This window comes from Canis lupus, chromosome 22 (assembly GCF_048164855.1).
Source record: "Canis lupus baileyi chromosome 22, mCanLup2.hap1, whole genome shotgun sequence".
Classification (NCBI taxonomy): Eukaryota; Metazoa; Chordata; class Mammalia; order Carnivora; family Canidae; genus Canis; species Canis lupus.
In genome coordinates this window covers 40,122,841-40,141,501 of record NC_132859.1, presented here as the reverse complement: position 1 = coordinate 40,141,501, position 18,661 = coordinate 40,122,841, and the positions used below count along the sequence as shown (strand labels likewise).

At 38.2% G+C, this 18,661-nt stretch overlaps 1 protein-coding gene across 3 annotated transcripts in view; it reads right to left on the bottom strand.

The window, feature by feature from the left end:
* The window catches only part of CMTM8 (CKLF like MARVEL transmembrane domain containing 8), a 110,161-nt gene that overhangs the window by 89,332 nt on the left and 2,168 nt on the right, over positions 1 to 18,661 (bottom strand). Inside the window, exon 2 of one of the 3 annotated variants that reach the window (XM_072793113.1) lies at positions 18,245 to 18,403. The exons of the other annotated variants lie outside the window; for them this stretch is intronic. Within the exon in view, the coding sequence (XP_072649214.1) occupies positions 18,245 to 18,403 (159 nt within the window). The remainder of the gene's footprint in view (positions 1 to 18,244; positions 18,404 to 18,661) is intronic. 3 annotated transcript variants of the gene reach the window in all.

The following is an 18,661-nucleotide window of genomic DNA, read 5'->3' as shown; positions in this document are numbered from 1 at the left end:
CATATAGATAGAAATTGGATCCATGTCTAAAGTGAAAAAGGGCAAGTTCTTAGAATGTCCTAGAAGTGTGACAACTCACAGGTCTTTCACTTCCAACACAATGAGCCTAGAATCCAATCAAAGTGGCTGTGATAAGTACTGCAGGTAGATCCACTCAACTCCACTCTGTTCCTCTTGTGGTATGCCGTATTGTTCACCACAGGCTGGAAATCAGACTATAGCCCAGGTTCCATATACGATGTAGCTCGGGAAGACACATTCATCCAAGGCTTAGAAAGCAAGATATCATGGGGCTAGAAGACAGGCGTTGGATGCTTCTGTGTTCCCAATGCAAACCAAGGGGTGATTTGTTTGCGGCCACTTTACTGAAATCCCAGTGTCCCATCCCTTGCTTCATAGTGTTGAGAAGCAAGTCAGGGAGCATTCTGGGGTTGTGTGTCACAATAGAGACAATGGAGCCCCAGGATCCAGCAGTTGTGAGAATAAATCCTACTTCTTTGCCTTTCTGCCCATGACAGGGGAGTTCCAAGGTATGATTCTGAAAGGTTTTATGAGAAGCTTAGCTTAAAGCTTGCTCTTCCAGCCCTACAAAAAAATTTGGAAGCCATCTAACGATGCATAATAAATCTGTTGCTGCTTCAACCAGCTAGAGTGGGTGTTGGTCATCTGCAACTGAACCTTGACTAAGACAATGGCTATCCTGCTTTCCCACTGAAAGGAGATTCTACTGGACAGGTTACCATTAACCTGATGTGTGGATATGGAAGACGGAGAAGCAGTCAGGTGAGATTTGTTTTACCCTGTACTCCACAGGTGTGGTTGACTCATTCATGTATCATTTAGGAACTGTTTCCTCAAATCAAGACTCAACTAGAAATGTAAAGTAAGAAAGGATTCCTCAAAACCTGGGCTGGCTTAATATCAATTGAGATAATAAGAGTGAAAATTCATTTCATTTTAAATGAAAATTAATGGTGGGGCACTTGGGTAGCCCAGTTGGTTAAGCATCTGACTCTTTTTTTTTTTAAATTTATTTATTCATAGAGACACACACAGAGAGAGAGGCAGAGACACAGGCAGAGGGAGAGGCAGAGGGAGAGCAGGCTCCATGCAGAGAGCCCAACGTGGGACTGGATCCAGGGTCTCCAGGATCACGCCCTAGGCTGCAGGCGGCACTAAACCACTGCGCCGCCACTGGGGCTGCCCAGCATCTGACTCTTGATTTCAGCTCAGGTTATGATTTCATGGTTGTGAGATTGAGCCCAGTGTCCAGCTCTGCGCTCAGCATAGAGTCTGCTTGAGATTCTCTCTGTCTCAACCTCTCCCTATGCCCCTCCCCACCAAAAAAAATAAATCTAAAAAGAAAAGAAAATTAATGGTAAAATATTCATCTAAGGAAAAGTACTGCTACCTTCCTGAGGTAGTTCTAGTCATAAATCTTAGCAAAAAGAAACAAACTATACTTTGGATCTGTTAGACTTGTGAGGTGAATAATGGGGCCTACAAGGAATAAATGCCATTTGAATTTTAGCTTAAATTTGAAAATCGAAGTTTTATTTTTTTTTTAAGATTTTACTTATTTATTCATGAGAGACACAGAGAGAGAGAAGCAGAGACACAGGCAGAGGGAGAAGCAGGCCATATGCAGGGAGCCCGATGTGGGACTCCATCCGAGGTCCCCAGGATCAGGCCCTGGGCCTAATGCAGCGCTAAACCGCTGAGCCACCCAGGCTGCCCAAATCTGAAGTTTTAAACTATCCTTCAGTATCTCCCTAAACACATCATTTTTTTTATAACTTACATCCTATCATTGGTTTTAATAAAAACAAATATAAATAGTAAGTAAGGTGCTACTTACCACTATATTCTAAATGCCAGACACAGATTCTGGCACACAATAAATACTCACCACATACCTGATGATTGAATAAATGGGTGATGGGCACTGAGGGGGGCACTTGATGAGATGAGCACTGGGTATTATACTATATGTTGGCAAATCGAACTCCAATAAAAAAATATACAAAAATAAACAAATATTCTTATACAGATCTTTAAAAAAAAAAAAGATATCTTATTAACTTATACTGTAAAACTCTGGAAAAGACCTTGAAGAGCTTACAAGTCAACCCTAACACATCCCTAAAGACAAGGGAACCACTGAGAAGTCTTCTTCATAGGAACTAAAGTAATGTAAATCCCTTGTCCCAAAATTAGTCCACATATTTTATAAAAATCCAATCAAAAGCCAATACAGGGGCACCTGGGTGGCTCAGTTGGTTAAGCATCTGCCTTCAGCCTGGGTTGTGATCCTGGGGGCCCTGACCTCAGCAACTGCACCTCCCCCTGGGTCAACCAGGTGGCCCAGAAGGTACTAGCAGCAGCTGTCCCTCCCAGATTGGCAAAATTGCTTGCACACTGGGCACTGGGTGGCCGGGCACAAGGCACTCTAGGGGCAGTAGAGCAATTGGGAAGACAGACGGGCAGGTCTGGGAGCCAGGACTGTGTGGGTCCCCTACCTGGCCTACAGGAGAAACAGAGATGGATGGGGAGGGAGAAGGGGTCAGAGAGATGGATAGGGAGGGGCCAAACAGCCTGGGAACATGAAAAGAGAGCATGTGCAAGTGGGAAGGAAGATGGTTTGGGGGGGGCACCCTTCCTCCCACCTCAAAAAAAAAAGAAAAAAAATCTCAGGAGATTAAGCCCCACATCAGGCTCTCTGCTCAGAGCCTGCCTTTCTCTCTCCCTCTGTCTGCCACTCTGCCTACTTGTGTTTGCTTTCTCTCTGTCAAATACATAAAGTAAAAAAAAAAAAAAAAAAAAAAAGCAGTATCACAAAAGAGAAGGGACACAGCAGTGCAGTGCAAAATTTAGAACAAATTCTAAAAGTTACGTCTGAGGTGGCTTTACCCTATCAGATGTTAAATGTATCCTAGAACTATAAATGTTAAAACATGGGAATAAAGACTGGAATGTACAGAGTTGAGCCCAAGAAGATATAAGAATTAAGTAAATCAAACAAGCCACCCAAACTAATGAGTGAAGAGTTGGCAATATCTCATGGTGGGACAACTGAACAGACACTTGGAAACAACGTTGGAACTTGAATTTATACCTTCTGCTACAATAAATTTCAATATGAAGGTTGAACACTAAAAAACACTAAAAGAAAAAGGTTAAATACTAATGTATTTGGTTTGTTAGTGAGGTACAAACTTCTAAGCACAATGTCAAATGTGTGTGTGGGGGAATGAGATGAATAAATTTCAAGTTAAACTTTGAGTTTTGTAAGTAAAATCATCATAGATAAAATTACAGCAAATAATAGAACAGCTGAACTTCTCTTTCAAGGTAGCTGACCAGACCTGTATGTTTACCTCTGCATCCTCCTTTAGTCTCACTGAAATGACCAAAAAACAAAACAAAACAAAACAAACAAATGAACAAAACCCACAAATAATTAAAAAAAAATACAGAGTAGTGATGAAAACCTGAATAGAGCAGCAGCAGCAGCCTGAAGCAGTGAAGATTCCTGGGGAAGAAAAAAGGACAAATTAATGACAAACCTGGGGTTTCTAGCTTCATCTCTGGAAAGGAAAAGAGAGGCCTATCAAAAAAAGTAAGCTTCCAAACAGACCCCTAGAAAAATTCAGACTAAACAACAGAAGTGGGAGAAGGAATAGGTCAAAAGTAATCTGCTAAGGATGAATTTCAAGGCTTAAGGCAGGACACCTGCACCCCGATGTTTCTAGCAGCAATGTCCACAATAGCCAAACTGTGGAAGGAGCCTCGGTGTCCATCGAAAGATGAATGGATAAAGAAGATGTGGTCTATGTATACAATGGAATATTCCTCAGCCATTAGAAACGACAAATACCCACCATTTGCTTCAGCGTGGATGGAACTGGAGGGTATTATGCTGAGTGAAGAAGTCATTCGGAGAAGGACAAATATTATATGGTCTCATTCATTGGGGAATATGAAAAATAATGACAAAGGAGAAAGGAGAGAAAATGAGTGGGAAATACCGGAGAGGGAGACAGAACATGAGAGACTCCTAACTTTGGGGGTTAGGAGGGAGGTGGAAAGGGGTAGTGGAAAGGGAGGTGGGCGGGGGGTTGGGGTGACTGGGTAACGGGCACTAAGGGGGGCACTTGGTGGGATGAGCACTGGGTGTTATGCTATATGCTGGCAAATCGAACTCCAATAAAAAAATATACAAAAAAAAAAAGGAAGAAAGAAAGAAAAGAAAAGCATTTCAAGGTTTAGAAGCTGCCAAGTTAATCATCCTCTCCCCCATTTCTCCTAGCAGTTACTTTTGGAAATAGCCCCCAAGACAAAGCTTCAACACTGCTAGATGCTTCACCCAACAATGTGCACACCTCATAGAAATGTCCATGCAGCTACACTATTCCCTAATGACACCTCTTCACTCAATTAATATTTCTCTTCCTCTGGAAACAGACCAAAACCCACTAGATGTAGGTCATGTGATAAAAAAAAAAACACACAAAAAAACAAAAAAACCAAAAAAAAAACCAAACCTGTGTTCACTGCCAGGGGCACAGGATTCTCACTCACACTAAGCAAACATTCTCCAGCCATTTCATCTACAATTACAAACCGACAATTCATGAATCACCAAATGATTGAGGAAATCAGCCATACAAGGAGCCAACAGACTCAACAAGCAGAAGTGGTCTCTCTGAAAACAAAGTTTAAATATACTAAAGAGTCTTAAAATGATTCAATTTTTAAAAAGCAGCAATCAGGCTATAAAGTAAAAAGAATGACAAACTGTTGGGAATTAAAAATATCAAAGCTCCAAAACACCATACTCAACAGAAAATCTGAATCTGGGCTGAAAGTGTTATTTCCCTAAGGCTCTGCAAAAAGAACAAAGCGAAGGAAAGTTTGAAAGAAAAAAAAAAAAAAGCAAGGAGATCCTGAAGACAGTTTAATCTCTCCTGGAACTTCTGGATTGAATAAAGATATTTTGGAAGGAGAAAACAGAACAGAAACAGGAAATACAAAAAATTTCTCTGTGCTGAAGACAGATTTTGATATTAGTTATATAGGGTCCAATGAAGGCTGATAAAAAAAAAAAGAATGCTTTTCTAGACATACAGTGGCAAAGTATATGATCTCTACAGATTTCTTTTTTTAATATTTATTTATTTATTTATTTATTTATTTATTTATTTATTTATTTATTTATTTATTTATTTATTTATTTATGATAGACACAGAGAGAGACAGAGGTAGAGGCAGAGACACAGGCAGAGGGAGAAGCAGGCTCCATGCTGGGAGACCGATGCTGGACTGGATCCCGGGTCTCCAGGATTGCGCCCTGGGCCAAAGGCAGGGTCCAAACCGCTGAGCCACCCAGGGATCCCCTCTCTACAGATTTCTAAAGATAGGGAGAAAACTCCAAAAGCTTCTAGGGAGATTTAAAAAAACCATTTGATTGCTAAAAAAAAAAGAACATTATTCCCACAGAGGAGTGGGTTTATAGCTGAAGGCAAACAAGCCCTCTGACTTAAATATTACAAAGGTTATGTCCTGCAAGTGATGCAAAGGACATATTCTCAGCAGGGAGCACCACGGGACATCAGGCTAGAACTGCCCTGAGAGAGGGACTTCAGATCCTCTCCATTAATCTCATGTTGGGGCAACAGCACTCTGTCTGCCCAGGGAGAGACCCCATCAAGACTCAGAAAACCAAGTGAGTGTTTCACAGTCATCTTTAATTCCCAACCACAACAACCTGAAGCTCCAGTATAATTACCAGATATGGCTCCAAAACTACCTTCCACAAACCATTTCACCCCAATAAAACAACATTCCGCCTACAATTTCTTACTATATTACCAGTGCCATCTTTCTACATTCTCATGGGTAATACAACATACAAGTCACATCATGCAAGGTTTGCACTGCAACTGTCTCTGGGAATGCATAATCATGAATGGATTGAACCTCACAGGCTTCTTTAGGGTCTACCAGACCATCAGGTCTCTTATTAACAGTATGGGATGCTTGGAGACAATGAGGCAAGATCTTCAAAGAATTAATGAAAAGAAATGTTAAGACCTATAATTTTATTTTATTTTATTTTATTTTATTTTATTTTTTTTTTAATTTTTTATTTATGATAGGCACACAGTGAGAGAGAGAGAGAGAGAGGCAGAGACACAGGCAGAGGGAGAAGCAGGCTCCATGCACCGGGAGCCCGACGTGGGATTCGATCCCGGGTCTCCAGGATCACGCCCTGGGCCAAAGGCAGGCGCTAAACCGCTGCGCCACCCAGGGATCCCAAGACCTATAATTTTATACCAAATTATTATTCAAATATGAAGATAGGAGAAAAATGTTTTTAGATGTGCAATCATTTAAAAAGTTTACCATCTTCAAACTCTTCCTAAAAGAATTACTCAAGGAGTTATCTTGAAATTGAAAAATAAATCAAGAAAGTAAGTGACACAAAAAATTGACAGAAGGCTGTGAAAAAATCTAAACTTGTTAAGTCCAAGTAATTGTTCAGTGATATGGGTGGGAAGCTCCAGACAACCAGCAAGGAACAATTCCTAAGAAACCACTTTTTTAAATTTTTAAAAAGATTTATTTATTTATGATAGACAGAGAGAGAGAGAGAGAGAGAGAGAGGCAGAGACACAGGAGGAGGGAGAAGCAGGCTCCATGCCGGGAGCCCGATGTGGGACTCGATCCCGGGACTCCAGGATCGCGCCCTGGGGCAAAGGCAGGTGCTAAACCGCTGAGCCACCCAGGGATCCCGAAAACACTTTTTAAAAAGTAGTGCAGTGGGGTGCCTGACTGGCCTGGTAAGTGGAGCATGTGACTCTTAATTTTGGAGTTGTGGATTTGAGTCCTGTGCTGGGTGTAGAGATTACTTAAAATACAAATTCATTGATTAAAAAAATTTTTTTAAATAAATAAAAAGTAGTGCATCCACTCTGCAGAATGGTCAGGCAGTTTCTCAAATAGATAAATGTAGAATTTTCAGATGATCCAGCAATTCTACTCCTAGGAATACATGCAAGAGAAATGAAAATATAGGTCTATGCAAAAACATATTGTACGTGAATATTCGTAGTAGCATCAACAATGTTAAAAGGCAGAAAAAAACCAAATGTCCATAAATTCATGAATGGGTAAAATGTGGTAGAGCCACAAAATGGATTTTATTTGGCAATACAAAGAAATAAAGTACTGACACATGCTACAACATGGATGAACCCTGAAAACATTATGCTAGGTAAAGAAGTCAATCACAAGAGACCACATATTATAAGATTTCATGTATATGAAATATCCAAACTAGGTAAATTTTATACAGACAGATTACAAATTGGTGGTTGCCTAGAGCATGTGGGGAGAGGTTACGGGAAAATAGAGAATAACTGCTAACAGGTATGGGGTTTCTTTTGGGAATGGATAATGAAAATGTTCTAAAACTGATTGCCGTGTTGGCTGCACAACTTCTGATATTCTAAGTCACCTGAGTTGTACACTTTTTTTTTTTTTAAGATTTTATTTATCTGAGAGACCCTGAGATCATGACCTGAGCTAAAGGCAGACACTTAACCAACTGAGCCACTCAGGTGCCATGAGTTTTACACTTTAAATGAGTGGACATGGAAATTGCATCAATAAAGGCATTATTTTAAAAACCCAGAAAAAACTAACACAAAGTATATGGTAAAGAATAGGTAAGGAGGACAGTATCATTTTTTGAATGGTTAAACATCTTAATTTTCTGGGTGGTCAGAAAAAATATTTAGATATTTCGAGTAAAATTTAAAAAGTAAACTCCAAACAAAATAGAATTTATAATTTTATTCACTAGAAGAAAAAAGAAAACTAAAAATTCTAAATAAGTTATTATAATAAATATAAATGTGATAAAATTTTCATGTTGAAAACAAGTTCTCTTGTTCTGTCTACCCAAGACTGGGTAGAGAAATAAAATTTTGCTATATGATGGGTATAGAAAATATACTTATAAAAGGAAGAAAAAAGGTAAAGAATAAAAGGAGGGTTTCCTTTTGGGAAGATTAAATGTTTTGGAACTATATAGAAGTGGTGATTGTACAACACAGTGAATGTACTAAATGCCATTCAATTGTTCACTTAAAATAATTTTATTTCAATCATTTGTGGAATTTGAGAAACAATTCTAACAAACAAAGGGGAGAAAAAAGGGAGAATGAGACAAAACAAGAAACAGACTCTTAACTAGAGAGAACCGCTCATCGATGGTTACCAGAAGGGGTCAGGGGATGGGTGAAGTGGATAATGGGGACTGGGGAGGGCACTTGTTCTGATGAGTACTGGGCAATGTATGAAATTGCTGAGTCACTATATTGTACACCTAAAACTAATGTAACACTGTATGCTAACTGGAATTAAAATAAAAACTTAAATAATTAATTTTATGTTTAGCAAATCTCACCTCAACTCAAAATAAAGGGACAAGAGCATAACAGATAAATGTTGGCCAAAAAAGCTCACATGGAGATATTAAAATAAAACAAAACAGATCACAGCAAAGGAATCAAAAGGTTGATTTTTTTTTTTTTTAAAGATTTTATTTCTTTATTCATGAGAGACACACACAGAGAGAGAGATGCAGGGACACAGGCAGAGGGAGAAGCAGGCTCCATGCAGGAAGCCCAACGTGGGACTCGATCCCGGGTCTCCAGGATCAGGCCCTGGGCTGAAAGCAGCACTAAACCGCTGAGCTACCTGGGCTGCCCCCAAAAGGTTGATCTTACATATGGGTGTAGAAACAGCCAGATATAATATGAACAAATTAAATTCAAGAGTAAAAAAAAAAGTTTTAAAATATAATAGAATATGAAAAGATATTATAACTAAGTAGAGATTTTTCCAAGATCACAAAAATGAGTCAATATTAGATTTATAATTCACTCCATTAGCAAATTAAGGGAACTAAAACCCTGGATGATCATCACATCAATGAACACTCTTCCCCCAAATCCTATCTTCTTTTTTTTTTTTTTTTTAATTTTTTATTTATTTATGATAGTCACAGAGAGAGAGAGAGGCAGAGACACAGGCAGAGGGAGAAGCAGGCTCCATGCACCGGGAGCCTGATGTGGGATTCGATCCCGGGTCTCCAGGATCGCGCCCTGGGCCAAAGGCAGGCGCCAAACCGCTGCGCCACCCAGGGATCCCCAAATCCTATCTTCTAAATTCAACAATCATTTCTGATTAAAATAGGTACAAGTTAAACTTCCCTTCCTTAACTCACAAAAAATATCTACCATAACCTATAGTTAAACCTGTACTATCATTAATACATTAGAAACAGCTCAACTTAAGTTATGAGCCAGCCAAGGACACTCATTTCATCCCAATCATTCAACATTACTCTAGTTGTCTCAACCTATGCAATAGTGGGGGAAAAAAAAAGTATAAATATAAACACGAAAAGAAAACAGTCCTGGGCACCTGGGTGGCTAAGTTGGTTAAGCATCTTTCTTTGGCTCAAGTCATGATCCTGGGGTCCTGGGACTGAGTCCTGCATCTGCTTCTCCCTCTGCCCCTCTCCCCATCTTGTGCTCTCTCACGTGTGCATTCTCTCTCTCAAGTAAATAAATAAAATATTTTTTTAAAAATTTAAAAAATAGTAAGAAGAAAACACTCCTTATTCACAGATAGTACTATAATTTTACTTTTAAAACTATTAGAACTAGAAACTCAAATAAGATGGCTACACACAAGATTAAAATAAGAAAAATAACAGCTGATTTATAAACCACAAATAATCAGAAATTGATGAAACTTTTGACAAGTCTCCCTTATTGAAAATTAAGAATTCATAATTCTAGTAAGAAATACATAAGGGGCGCTTGGTTGGCTTAGTCGGTTAAGCATCTGCTTTTGGCTTCCATCGGGCTTCCTGTTCAGTGGGGAGTCTGCTTGTCCCTCTCCTTCTTCCCCTCTCCCTGCTCATGCTCTGTCACTCACTCTACCCATCAAATAAATAAATAAAAGCTTTAAAAAAATACATAAGATTCGTTTAGAAAAAACTTAGGACTTCAAGAGCATAAACTGACCCAAATAAAGGGATACAGTATTCATAGGTTATGAGATTCAGTATCATATTAATTTATAATACTAATTATAATTAACTAATCATATTAATTTATACATAATTAAATTATCAAATTAACATAAATAAATTTAATCAATGTTGTAAGGGGGATTAGGGAACACTGATTCTGAAAATCACTTGTAGTAGTGTAAATATACACGAATAGCAAAGAAATACAAAAATTAGTAAGACTACTAGATATTAAAATTCGCAATGAATCTATGGTAATTAAAAGGGTTTAGAATTGACTCAAGAATTAGGGTCAAGAAATAGTTACACATATATGGGAATATGGTATGATTAATGGTGAGACAACTACATACCCATTTGGGGAAAAACGTGAAATCACATTCTTACCTCATACACACAAAAGGAACTTATGGCTTAAGAGGGTAAATACTTTTTTTTTTTTGGTAAATACTTTTAATACTAAAAAATTCTCCTAGGGGTATCTGGGTGGCTCAGTCAGTTGAGCATATGCCTTTGGCTCAGGTCATGATCCCTGAGTCCTAGGTTCAAGCCCCACCTTGTGCTCTCTGCTCAGCAAGAAGTCTACTTCTCCCTCTGCCCATCACCACTCATGTTCTCTCTCTCACACACTCCCTCTCCCTCAAATAAATAAAATCTCTTAAAAAATTAAAATTAAATAATTTTAAAAAATTCTCCTGTATTTTCTTAAAATATTTGCATAATCCTGGGGGTAGGGAAGCCATGTTTAAGCAAAATAAATCCTAGAAGGCCAAATAAAGATAACAGTTTAAAGATATTTTTTTATTTAGAGAGCATGCAAGCAGGGGAAGGGCTAAGGGAGAAGGAGAAAGAGAATCTCAAGCAGACTCCATGCTGAGTTTGGAGCCCGATGCAGGGCTCAATCTCACAACCCTGAGATAGATCATGACCTAAGCTGAAAGTAAGAGTCTGACACTTAACCAACTGAGCCACCCAGTTTCCCAAAAGATAAGGATTTATCCGTGCAAATTAGAAATTTATTTTGATGAAAATGGCATGATTGATGCTATTAACAAGTGACAGAGAAAATTAATACCCATAAGAACATAAAAAAAATCAAGATATTATTAAATGATGAAATAGTAGCAGGATATATGTAACATGCTCATTCATGTATGTGTGTCATACTATATATTTGCACAGATATAGAAAAAAGGTCTAGGAGAAATGTGAATGGTAAGTACAAGGCAGCAGGCTGGATGAGGGATGGAGTGGAGGGCATAGGTTAGCAGACTTGCAGTTTTCATCCCATATATAAATGATTTGAAATTTATCTTTACAGTGAGCACTTACTACTCTGCTACAAGCTTCTTGAATTCCATTAACCCATAAATATATTCTCATTATTAAAAAATGTAAACCTATAAAAAGCAGTTAAAAAGCAAACAACCCATTCAAACACATTCCCCAAACCAATCTTATTTCTCTCCTGGGAGATAATTTTCATTTAAGTTTTCTCTCTCTTGGGATGCCTGGGTAGCTCAGTGGTTGAGCATCTGCCTTCGGTGTAGGGTGTGATTCCAGGGTTCTGGGATTGAGTCCTGCATGAGGCTCCCCACAGGGAGCCTGCTTCTCCCTCTGCCTATGTCTCTGCCTCTCTCTGTGTCTCTCTCATGAATAAATAATAAATAAATAAATAATAATAAATAAATAAATAAAATCTTTTAAAAAGAGTTTTCTCTTTTATATCTTCAAAACATTTTTTAAAGAAAGTTTTCAGTGAAGAGGAAAAATCAAGCAGTTACCAAAAGAAGAAATAAATGGCTAATGAGCATTTAATAAATATTCAACTTTAATAATCTCCAAAATGAAAATAAAAACAATTTGTTCATTTTTACATGTCCAGGGTTCCCCTAAATATCAGCTGATGTTCTTTCTGGTGTCCATTCCAAACTAGTTTTAATTATTTTGACTATCTCCCATTCCAACAAAATTGGCAAATATTAAAAGAAAGCTTGAGTATTTGCAGAAACAAACCCTGTTACACACTAAAACACCACTAGAGGAAATGCAAATTGCTATAAACCCTTCTGTATAATTTGGCAGTAGAATCTTAAAAACACATATGCCAAACCACCAAAAAACTTAGAACTAATAAATGAAGTCATCAAAATTGTAGGATACAAGATCAAGGATATGGAACTCAATTAGATTTCTATGATCTAACAATGAAGAGCCAAAAAAATAAAATTAATAATTCCACTTGTAATAGCATCAGAAAGAAAAAGTACTGACGAATAAATCTAACTAAAGAAAAACAAGACCTGTGTGCTGAAAACTACAAAACATTGTTGAAATTAGAGAAAACCTAATTAAATGGAAACACATTCTATGTTCATGAATTGGAAATTTTAATTTTGTTAAGATGGCAATAAACCCCAAATTGATCTAGAGTCAGTACAATCCATATTGAAATTTCAGCTGCCACTTTTGGAGAAATTGACAAACTAATACTAAAATTCATATGGAAATGCAAGGTACTGAGAATAGCCAAAAAAACATTTTGAAAAAAGATAAATTTGGTGCACTCACAACTCTTGATTTCAAAACTTTCTACAAAGCTAATCAATACAGTGTGGTACTGGCACAAGGACATAGAGATCAATGGAATAGAACTGAGAATCAAGAAATAAACCCTTACACTACATTTGATTTTTGACAAGGGTACCAAGACAACTCAATGGGAGAAAACTAGTCTTTTCAACAAATGGTGTTGGGGCAATTAGGTATCTGTCGGGAAAAGAATCAACTTAGACCCCTACCCTCATACGATATATAAAAGGCAACTCAAAATGTATCACAGACTCAAAGTTAAGACGAAACTATACAACTTTTTAGGAAAAAAACATAAAAGTAAATCTTCATGACCTTGCATTAAGAAAGTATTCTCAGATATGATATAAAAAGCATAAGCCACAAAAGAAAAAATATATAAACTGAACTTTATCAATTAAAGAATCTTTACTTGACTTCAAAGGACACCATCCATAAAGTGAAAAGACAACCCACAGAATGGAAGAAAAATATTTGCAAATCATATACCTGAATAAGAGAATTGTATCCAAAATATATAAAGAGCTCTTACAACTCAACAATAAAATAATATTTTAAGTATCAAAGGATCTGAATAGACATTTCCCCCAAGAAGATATACAAATGACCAAGAAGCATATGAAGAGCGTTCAAAATCATTAGTTGTCATAGAAATACAAACCAAAACCACAATGAGATAACACTTCACATTCTGTATGACACCCAGAACTAAAAAGACAGAAAATAGGGGGCGCCTGGGTGGCTCAGTCAGTTAAGCTTCCAACTCTTGGTTACAGCTCAGGTCATGATCTTAGAGTCCTGGCATGGAGCCCAACGTCAGGCTCCCCAGTCAACAGGGAGTCTGATTCCTCACTCCTGCTCACATGTGCACTCTCTATCTCTCTAAAATAAATAAATAAATAAATATCTTTTAAAAAGCAGATAATAAACAATCTTAGTGAGGATGTAGAGAAATTGAAACTCGGATTGCTGGCTGGATTGTAGTGTGTGTAGTGCAGCCACTTTGAAAATAGTCTAGCAGTACTTCAAAATATTAAACAAAGAGTTACCCTATGACTCAGCCATTCCATTCCTACGTAAGTGCCCAAGAGAAGTGAAAACATATGTCCACAAAAAAACTTGTACGTGAAGGTTCATAGCTGCATTACTCATAATAGTCAAAATGTGGAAATAACTCAAATGCCCATCAATTGATGAATAAACAAAATAATATACATATAATACAATGGAATATTATTTGCAATAGAAGGAATGAAGTACTGATAGATGCTATAGCATGGATGACCACGAAAAGCATTATATTAAAAAATAATAATAAAAATAAAAGCATTATGTTAAGTAAAAGAAACCAGACAGAGTCACATATTGTAGGGCCATTTTTGTGAAATGTCCAGAATAGACAAATCTCTAGAGACAGAAATAAGACTAATGGTTACCAAAAACTAAGAGGAGGGAAGAATAGGAAGTAACTGTTAATAGGTATGGGATTTCTTTCTGAGGTGACAAATATGATCTAAAATAGTGTTGGTAACAACTCTGTGAGTATCCTAAAAATCCTTGAATTGTACACATTAAAAAGGTCAATTTTATGATCTATTTTCATAGAGCTGCTTTTTAAGAATGCACATGCTAAAACAGAACTTTACAGTAAAAAGGGTGAATTTTATTAGAAACCTCAATAAACTTGACTTTAAAGAGAATTCATAGAACTTTTATTCAATTCTAAGTATTCCTCCTTAGAAAACATTAACAACCAGAAAAGGGCACCTTAACAGTCGGTTAAATATCTGCCTTCGGCTCAGGTCACGATCCCAGGGTCCTGGGATCAAGCCCCGCATGGGGATCCCTGCTCAGTGGGAAGTCTGCTTCTTTCTCCTGCCACCTCTCTCTCCCCCTCTACCCCTCTTCCCTACTAGTGTTCGCACTCTCAAATAAATAAAATCTAAAAAAAAAAAAAAAAAAAAAAAAACACAGAAAGAGCATAAAGGAATTTTATTACAGTTTTAAAGGAAAGAAACATAAATTGAACGGAAGGAGCCTGGATATTTATGGAATACTATGTGGCCATTAAGAATGTCATAAGAAATTAATTATTAATGAGAAAAGATAATCTATCAGGTCTCTGCAGGACACATGGCACTTTCAGATTGGGTAATCTGAGTTGAGTTTAATAAAGGTGTTATTTATAAAGCAGAGTGCAGGAAAACCACAGTGATAGTGCAGTGCCTGGCAATGGTAAGCAGCTGGGAGTGAATGGCTATCAGAGCCAGGAAAAACAGCTGTGTGGAGAGGGTTGCCAGACAGCCCGCCTTCCGTGGAGGGACAGAGTCAACCTGCTGAGAGTCAGCAGGGATGAATCCTAGGGACTGAATAACCAGGACCTGCTCTCCTCTTACCCTACCCGCCTCCTGCAGGAACCACTTTTGGATGAATTCAGTGAAACATCAGAGAAGTCCCCTTGGGACGGTCCATGCAAGTCAGTCTTCAGGGTGGAGAAGAGTGGAGCAGGGTATAGAGTGGATCTGAGGGACAAATGGGAGATATCCAGCACAGATAGTCATAGCAATAAGCAAAAAGACTAGTTTACAAGTGACTGTATTTAAAAAAATTACAGATAAATGATACATAACCACTTGAAAAACTCTGCAATGGTTTATAACAAGAGTCAACTCAGAGTTCCTTAACAGTGGTACTATTGGCAATTGGTAAAACAATTCATTCATTGTTGGGGACTGTCCTATGCACTTCAGAACATTTAGCAACCCTGATCTCCAGGGCACTAAACATCAGGAGAAGCTTCACATATTACAATAACCAATTTTTTTTTTTTTTTTTAATTCCAGCCTCTTCTAGCACTACGCCTGGTAGGAACCACCATAGGGATAGAATTACAGGGGGGTTTCTTACCTAAATTCTTCTATTTTTTCTACAAAAACTAGGTATTATTTTTGCAAAATAAAAAACCTGTGTTCACAGTTTTTAAGACTTCAACCAGATAGTATAATTTAGATTCTAGCTCTCAGTAAACTCTATTCGTCCTTCCCCACCTAAGTCGGCTAATGACAGTAAGTATATGAAAGGTGACCCAATATTATTACACGGATGCTGTAATTCATTTTGAAGTCACCAGATAACAGGAAGGGTGCAATTAACTCAGCTTCTGACAAATCACTTTAATTCTTCAAATACTCGTAATTGTTATAAGATCACAGCATCCCACAAGTCAACAGGTCAAGCACTGGATTGCTTCTAGCTTGTTATAAAACCTTAAACGGAAGGAAATGACTACAATTTGGTTTCAACACAATGTTACATTGGCACAATCCAAAGTGTTTGAATAGGTTAGCTACAACCATTCACTCCTGGGGGAAAGCCAGGGCTACGGATTTTGACAACAGATTTGGGGAAACATTATGTTTTGTTCTCTATTAAATAATAATTTCTCCCAGGTTAAGCAGGAAGAGTCTTAGCAATTCTTTGTGTCAGCATTTGGGGTTTTTTTCAAGGCAAAAAGTAACATTCTTCTGGGGGTAGGTCTATCATAATGCCAGGGCTAGGATAGCAATAGTTTGAAACCTGCTTCCTTCACCCCATAAAGAATCAGTGGTGCGAGACTGCACTGCCTCCAAAAAACTATCCATGATAAGCCACAACCTGATGCAGACATTAAAACATGAACAAAAAACTATCTTATCTTAGATCAGTAAAGCATATATCATTTGAGGTGATCCTTCACACTTTTTATTTTAGAAACTCTTCTAATGTAAAAAAAAATGTTTAATAGGCTCACACTACGGATAATAATTTAAACTGGCAGAACTTTGTGGAAAGATAACTTCAGAATATGTAACAAGGGCAGCCCAGGTGGCTCAGCGATTTAGCGCTGCCTTCAGTGCAGGGTGTGATCCTGGAGACCCAAGATCGAGTCTCGGTTCGGGCTCCCTGCATGGAGCCTGCTTCTCCCTCTGCCTGTGTCTCTGCCTCTCTTATGAATAAATAAATAAAATCTAAAAAAAAAGAAGAATATGTAACAAAACCCTTAAATTTGTGTACTCTTTGACACACAATTCTACTTTAAGGAACTTTCCCTTGAGAAAATTACTGGTTAAAAGTGGGAAGAGGGACAAAGAAGGAAGATTGCTATAGCACTGGTTATACTAGTAAAACCTAGAAACGTGTTAATTTTATTTTTTTTAACTTTTATTGTATTTTTTTTAGAGATAGAGAGCATGCAGAGGGAGAGAGAATCCCAAAAGGCTCTCCATCCAGCAAAGAGCCCAATGTAAAGCTTGGTCCCACAAGCCTGGTATCATGACTCAAGCTGAAATCAAGAGTCAGATACCCAACCAACTGAGCCACTCAGGCACCTTGAAACATGTTAGTTTTATTTTTTATTTATTTATTTTTTTTAACATGTTAGTTTTAAAATAGAGAAGAGAGGAAATCAAATACAGCACTTCCCTACAACAGAAAACTGTAATAATTGAGATCCAAGATCCTGAGAAATGCTTATGGTATGGCAAGTGAACACTGCATGTCATAAACCCATAAAAAAAATGATAATAATATACACGCATAGGGGGAAAAAAAGGGTTGGCGCAGCTGGGTGGCTCAGTTGGTTAAGCATTTGCCTTCGGCTCGGGTCACGATCCCAGGGGCCTGGGATCAAGCTTTGCTTTGGGCTTCCTGCTTAGCCGGAAATCTGCTTCTCTCACTCTCTCTCTCCTTCTGCCCCTTCCCACCACAGACTCTCTCTCAAATAAATAAGATCTTTATTTGTTTTTAAAGATGGATTGATTTATTTATTTTTATGATAGACACAGAGAGAGAGAAAGAGGCAGAAACACAGGAGGAGGGAGAAGCAGGCTGGCTCCATGCCGGGAGCCTAACGAGGAACTCGATCCTGGGACTCCAGGATCGCGCCCTGTGCCAAAGGCAGGAGCCAAACCGCTGAGCCACCCAGGGATCCCTAAATAAGATCTTTAAAATAAACAAACAAACAAATAATAAATGTATGTATGTATGTATGTCAGTCTTACAGGCAGACTTATAAGTTTGCCCCACTGTCTCTTCGTTTTAAAATCCCTTAGAGCTGTAAATAACACGTTTATAATCTGTTCCTTGATCTGTTTTTCACAGTTGTAGGTGTTATCCACTGGCTTCCCCCTCTGGGAGAAGAGGCTTTAGCACTCCCAAACCATCTTTTACCCATCTCAACCTATATTATACCTATACCCTGCCTGTCTCCCGCTATGTTTGGGGTTAAATTAACAATCAGTGTTGACCTTAGGACACCATAGACACTGTTCACAGCTGAGCCACTGAGTAGTCTGTGAGCGCTTTTCCTTTTCTGCCCAGTTTGTTTCCCTGGAGTTAGTGATTTTCTTTTCCATTTCTTCCTTCTTTATCTGTTTCCTCACTAATTTTACCTTGTCAAAATTTCCTATCAGGCAACCAAGAGACATCTGGAATTCTATCAAGGTTGTCTCATGACCAATCCTCTCTGGGAGCCTCTGACCCGCTCCCACCTGGCCTGCATACCTGGGTACAGCTGACAGCCTGGGGTCTCCTGCAGCAGCACCCTGGAGATTCTTTCTCTCTTCTTCTCTTCTGGGCTGGGTCCCCTGCTTCTCCTGACCAGTGTTCCTCTCTCTTTTGCCTAACTCCCAGTGGGGGGACCACACAGACTTTAGTAGTTTCCTGAGAAGGGATATATGTGTGTATTGAGATTTACATCTTTCAAAATATCTCAATCTCTTCCACATAATTAATAGTTTGATTAGGTAAAGAATGTTAGATTGGAAATTGTTTCCCTTCAGAATTTGGAAAGTATTCCTCCATTGTCTTTTAGCTGTTCTGTTGTTTTCAGAAATTTCAATTCTTCATCCTTTCTTTTCTTTCCCTTCTGGAAGCCTGTGGACTCTCCTGAGAGATCTAGAAGATCACACTAATGTGCTG